The following is a 6525-nucleotide window of genomic DNA, read 5'->3' on the forward strand; positions in this document are numbered from 1 at the left end:
GCATGTGGTGCTGGGGGATTGAACCGTGGTCCCTGTGCTTTGCCAAGCTTGTTCCAAGTAGGTGCTTTAGACCACTGAGCCATCTCGCCAGCCCCAATGATTGGACTTTAAATTACTCTAAAGTTCTTGTACTTTTCAGTAACAGAGTGAGTCACTGCTTAATTTTTAGATTTTATTAACTTATATATACCTGGTAAATTTTTAAATTTAGTCATGATAAAAACAAAAGAGTCTATAAATTGCAAACTCAGGGAAGGGGAGAAGTGCACTAAAATCATTAAAATTTTTTAGTGCATCAAAAAATTAAGCAGGAAAGAAACCATACAAAAATCGGGTAAGAAAAAGTAGACACAACTGTTAAAAGATTGTTAAAACTGGACTGAGGGCTGGGCATGGTGGCACACTCCTGTAATCCCAGCATGCTGGAGGCTGAGGTAAGAGGATCATTGTGAGTTCAAGATCAGCCTGTGTTACAAAGTGAGCTCAAGGCCAGACTGAACTGACTCTGTCTCAAAAAAAAAAAAAAAAAAAAAAAAAAAAAAAAAAAAAATGCTGGACTGATAAATATGACTATTTATAAGAAGCTCATCCAAAAGAACAGAATTTGAGATGGTTGAAAATAAAAGGATAGAATAAGATATACTCACTTTACATAATGAATACTAGAGCAACTACATTTATATTAAGCACAATAGCATTGTAGACAAAAATATAATGAGGAACAAAGAAGCTTGCTAAACAATGGTAACAAGTATAATTCCCCAGAAAAATGCAATTTAAAAAATATTAAGAGCAAATAAAATAGTTTCAAAATGCATAAGGGAAAAATCTGTAGGCCCACAAGAAGAAACTAATAGACCTGTCATCATAATATTGGCTAATTTCAACATATTACTATTATGAATATTATGAATAGCTTAAAGAGATCATTTGTCAAGAAGGATATAAAAACAGATTTAATAAGTTAATTGACATAGAAACTTCATGTATTAACAGTTACAGAATAAACATTTCAAACACATGTAACATTCAACAATCAATCATGTTTTAGATGGTAACACACGGGTGAACAAATTTTAAAGAATCCTTTAATCCTAAAGTAAGAAGCTTATTTAAATTATAAGTGAACAATAAATACAAAAGCTCACATACACTTGGAAATTTTTAAAATTCTGTGTTTCTAAGAAAATTCTAGATCAAAAAAGAAATAATACTGGCATTAAAAACACTTAATATTGCAATTATCACATATCAAAGCTGAACTAGTACTATGAAGTACATAACATAAGCCCAAAGAAATTAAAAACTCAATAAATATAAAAGCAGGAATCAGTAAAATACATTAAAGTAAAAAAGCAGTACAAGGGATTAACAGTCATAGGTAGGTTCTTTGACAAATAAGAAAATAAATCTTTGGCAAGACTAATTGCAAGACATAGAAGGACTATTAAGAATAAAAAAGAGGTCATGGGTACAGTTACAACTAGGACTAAAGTAGAAGACCATAAACAACTTTCATTATATTAACTTGAATACTTCATACAAAATGTACCAATTCATAGGACTACAAAGTTTCTAAAACTAAAAGATTTCACAACATGGTACAAAGAAATTAGACTTGTGCTTATAAATCCTCTCACAAAGAAAATAGTAGGCCTAGATGGACAAGTTTTAACAAATTTTCAGGTAATAAATAATTATAATCTCACATGAACTTTTCAAGAATAGAAATAAAAAAACATATCTAACTTCATTTTTTTATGAGGCCAATATCCCTAATCCTAAAATTAGACAGAAAATGCACTGGAAATAATCATTTAGAAATACTGACAGAAAAATCTTGAGCTAGATAATAACTCAGTCAAATGTACACAAAAAATTATACCATTACCAAGTTTATCCTCAAATGCAAACTTATTTCAGTAAGGGCCAGCTAATTTATTTCACTATATTAACAGTTCAAAGAAGGAAAAAAAATATAATCTTGATAGATTCAGAAAAGCATTTAAGGGGCTGGTGAGATGGCTCAGTGGTCTAAAGCACCTACTTAGAACAAGCTTAGCAAAGCACAGGGACCGCGGTTCAATCCTCCAGCACCACATGCCAGCCAGTCCCGCCCCCTGGTGGGCTGAGCTGGCCACATACACGCACACACACATAAATAAATATTTAAAAAAAGAATTATAATTAAAAAAATGTAAATCTTAAAAAAAAAGAAAAGCATTTAATAATCTGTAAACAATTTCACTTAAGATCCCAAGGAGAGATATCTTGCATTGGATGTCTAAGGCAGGACAAGAAGGCACAATTTACATAGAAGAAACAAAGTTGCCATTTTTCACGGATGATATGATGACTGTCTACACAGAAAGTCCAAAAGAATTTAAAAATCAGTATTAGTGGTAATGAGATTTAGCAGCATTGCTGTCTATATACAAATATATACAAATTAATTATACCTCTACAACAACAAAAAGTTAAAATATACAATTTATAAAAAAATACAGGGACCGGGTAAATAGGTCAGTAGAATAAGCGCTTGCCTGGCAAGTTCAGGCGCCTGAGTTCAATCCCCGGTTCCGCAAAAAAAAAAAAAAAAGAATACAATACCATAAAATAATATAACTTTTCTAGGAAGCCATCTAACAAAAATTATAAGATCATTGTAGTTAAAATGATGAAACTATATTTAAAACTACTAAAGAGAACCTAAACAAACAAGATTACAATATCATGTCCCTGAAATGAAATGCTTAATAAAGGTATTAGTTTTGAGGGAAACATGAAGGGATAAATGACACAGACCTCAAAATTAATAGTTACTGAGAGGATAAATGGAATTATGGTGAAGCTCTGGAATTTTTAGGGGACAGGTATTTGTAACACCCTGTTTCATTGTCTAAATGGTAGTGTTTCTAGAGAATCCATCTATTTTTTCTTTAAAGCATGCACACACTCTTTTACATGAATGCTACACTTACATAAATAGAAAGCAGATACCCAGATCTGTTTTCCTATTTCTTGCGATGGCCCTTTTCCTCATAGGCAATCTTGATTTTGAATCAAAATCATGACATTGGGCTTGTGAGGCAGGCACTGTGCTGCTGAGCTATATCCATGGTCCCCCTTTTCCATCTCTATCTAAAGACTAGAAGATTTTTCTAAGGAAAGGGTAACACAGATTATTTCCTCTCTGAGAGATTCCCACCAGTCAGAGGTGGAAGTGTTGTGCTAAAAGCAGCAGAATCAAGTGAACACAAAACATTCAAGGTAAAGGCTACAAAATTTAAAGTTAAACTTAATGAAAATTTAAAAATTGTGGGTATCAAAAGATCCTCTAAAGGGCCAGCCAAATAGCTCAGCAAATTAGGGGCCAGGGATTCAATGCCCGGGCCTGACATGCCAGCCCCACCCTCGAGGCGCGTTGAGACAGGCGACTGAGACTGAGCTGGTGGTGCATCCCTGTAATCGCAGCACTTGGGAGGCTGTAACCAGGAGAATCACTATGAGTCCAATCTAGTGACCCTGAACACCCTGTAGATCCTTCCATAAAATACAGAAAAAAAGATCCTCTCAACACAGTAAAAAGACAATGGATAGACTTGGAGAAAATATTAGTAAATCGTGTATTTAATAAGAGATTTTTATTCACACACATATAAATGATGTTAGCTTCAACTGAGTTCTAAATTTCACAAGGTATCTCATATATAAAGTATCTAATAAAACAACAATTGTTTCTTTCAGTAATTGAAGGAAAAATTTAAAATGCTACCTTATTTGAAGATTTTTCTTGCAAACCTGATATAGGAACAATTTCATCTGAATTAACATAATTGCTGACGTTTTGAAGTAGTTCTTAACATAAATCACAGCATGCCACTCTTCTGCTAAAAGCTTTTCCAGGGTTGCCCTTCTTTGTAGAAGTCAAATCTAAGCTTCTTGTCCTGGCCATTCTCAGGTGTGTATGTGATCTACTATCTGCCTGCCGCTAGCTTTATTCTGATCTTCCTGTTGCTCATTCCTCTTCAGCTATGTTGGCCAAAGAGGTTGGATTTTTAAAGGAATTACTCAGTGAATAAACCAGGCTCTTGTGTCATAGATTTTTTTTCTGGAATGTGAGTTCCTCACTCCTTATTATTAAGCTGGGAGTGCCCTGTGCACCCACGTTTATATCACCACAATTTGTCATAGTTAAATCTTGGAAGCAATCCAAATGCCATCAACTGAGGAATGGATAAAAAAGATATGGTATTTTTACACAATGGAGTATTATTTAGCTATAAAAAGATAAACTCAAGGCTTTTATAGGTAAATGGATGCAACTAAAGATCATACTCATAAGTGAAATAAATCATACCCACAAATACAAATATCATACTGTCTTGCTAGTATAAGAACCTGAAAGAGTAAATAAAATGTGAAAGATACAATAGATACTGTGAAAGGGAAAAAATCTATTCAACGGGAAGGAAAAACTGGGATAAGGAAAAGGACAGGAGAAAGAGGGAGGAAGAAAGATATATTTATGTATGTATGCAGGATGGCGTGGATAACTGTACTGCTGATTTTTGCTGGTCTATAGAGGAGAGCAGTTGATGCTTAAATTTTTTTCTTGTCCTAAATTTCTTATAACTTTTTCTTTTTTCCCCCAATTTTGCATGCTTATATCTGGTAATCTGAACAACTAACTTGAAGACAACATTATGCAATACAGCAACCATTATCTCATTCCTATTGTTTTGTTTAGTGAAATTCTGTATTGTTTCTAATGTTTTTCTTATTATTTTGTATTCTCTTTATTTATTTATTTATTTATTTATTTTTTTTGCGGAACCAGGGATTGAACTCAGATCCTTGAGTTTGCCAGTCAAGCGCTTATCCTACTAAGCCATCTCCCTGGCCCTTGTATTCTCTTTAGATAATAAAAAAGAAAAAGAAACTGAAGCATTTTGTAAAACCAGTGGGATTGTAAAATGATACAGCCACCATGAGAAATAGGTACAGTCCTAAAAAAATGAAAAATGAGGTCACCATATGATCTAGAAATTCCACTTCTGGACATATACCCAAGGAACTGAAAACAAAGACTTGGATATTTGTATATTCATGTTCACTCCAGCATTATTAACAACAGGCAAATGTGGAATTAACTCAAGTTGAATAAATGAATAAATAAAATATGGTATATACATACAATGGAATATTATTCAACCTTAGAAAGCAAATGCTACCATAGATGAACCTGAAGACATTAGGCTAAATTAAATTATTTGTAAAAGTGTAAATACTGCCAAGCAAGAGATGTGCACCTTTAGCCTTAGCTTCTCAGGAGACTGAGATCAGAGTATCATTTGACAGGAGTTCAAGGCCAGCCTGAGCAACACAGTGAGACTTTATCTCAAAAAATGAATGAAAAAGACAAATACTGATGATTTTATCTATTTATGAGTTTCCTAGAATAGTCAAATTTATAGAGACAGGAAAAAAAAAGAAATTGCCAAAGACTAGGAATAGGGGTACTGTTTCATGGGTGTGGTGTTTAAGTTTTGTAAAATGAAAAAGATTCTGAAACTATGCATTTAAACATGATTAAAAGTCTAAATTTTCTGTTATATATATTTTATAGTGAAAAAAGAACCCTACATGGCATTTCACTATTTTCATCATACCCATTTAAATGAATAGCATATAGAGTACTTCTAGTGAATGTTTGTTTGTTTTTGTGGGACCAGGGATTGAACTCAGGCCCTATGTGCTTGCCAGTGAAGCGCTTATTCTACTGAGCCGTCTCCCTGGCCCCTGACTTCTTGTGAATGTATGTACAGCAGAAAAATATAGATGCTATTCTCTATGGATATGCTCTTGGTATGAGAAAAATACAAGAATGCGGGAAAGGGAAGCCAAAAAATACCACAACTGCCAAATGCTAATACTTACCACAAAATCAGCAGCCTCTGACGATGGAGTACTTGTTAACAGGGCTTCACTTTTCTTATTAGGAATACAAGAATTTGTTTTCTATAAATGTATATAAAATAGGAGGTTAAACAGCAGAAAGAAACAAATTGTTATAATAGTGAAACTACCACTTAAAGTTAGTAGACTAAATCATGTGTAATACTAATAAAATCTTCAATCTTCTTATTAAATTTTAAACTACTTGAAGGAAACTGAAGAATTTCTGTCAGGAAGTCAATCAGTCAACTCTTAAGAGATTCTATAGGAAATAACGATATGAGAATACTTTGTTGAAATAACAATTTGGAAAGAGAAGCTAATTAGAATGTTGAATTGGATAACAGTATTTTGGCTATGTTAATTGCTATAAAAAGCAATTAGCAATTTGCTTTCAGCATTTATTTAATTTATAGTTTATTGTTTTACTTTTTTATGGAAAGGGATTGTAAATTATTTCTGAAGCTGTTAAAACATGTATGTAGCAAGGACACATTTTTTTTTTTTCAGAACCAGGGATTGAACTCAGATCCTTGTGCTTGCAAGGACACTTGAGTTGAATATATG

The 6525-nt window shown here is 33.2% G+C and overlaps 1 protein-coding gene across 1 annotated transcript in view; it reads right to left on the bottom strand.

Annotated features, from left to right (window-relative positions):
• Window positions 1–6525, bottom strand: part of Meikin (meiotic kinetochore factor) — a 179373-nt gene that overhangs the window by 14670 nt on the left and 158178 nt on the right. The window contains 2 exon segments of the mRNA XM_023713096.1: window positions 3776–3884; window positions 5921–6021. Of these exon segments, the coding sequence (XP_023568864.1) occupies window positions 3776–3884; window positions 5921–6021 (210 nt within the window).

This window comes from Octodon degus, unplaced genomic scaffold (genome assembly GCF_000260255.1).
Source record: "Octodon degus isolate 3935 unplaced genomic scaffold, OctDeg1.0 scaffold00029, whole genome shotgun sequence".
Lineage (NCBI taxonomy): Eukaryota > Metazoa > Chordata > Mammalia > Rodentia > Octodontidae > Octodon > Octodon degus.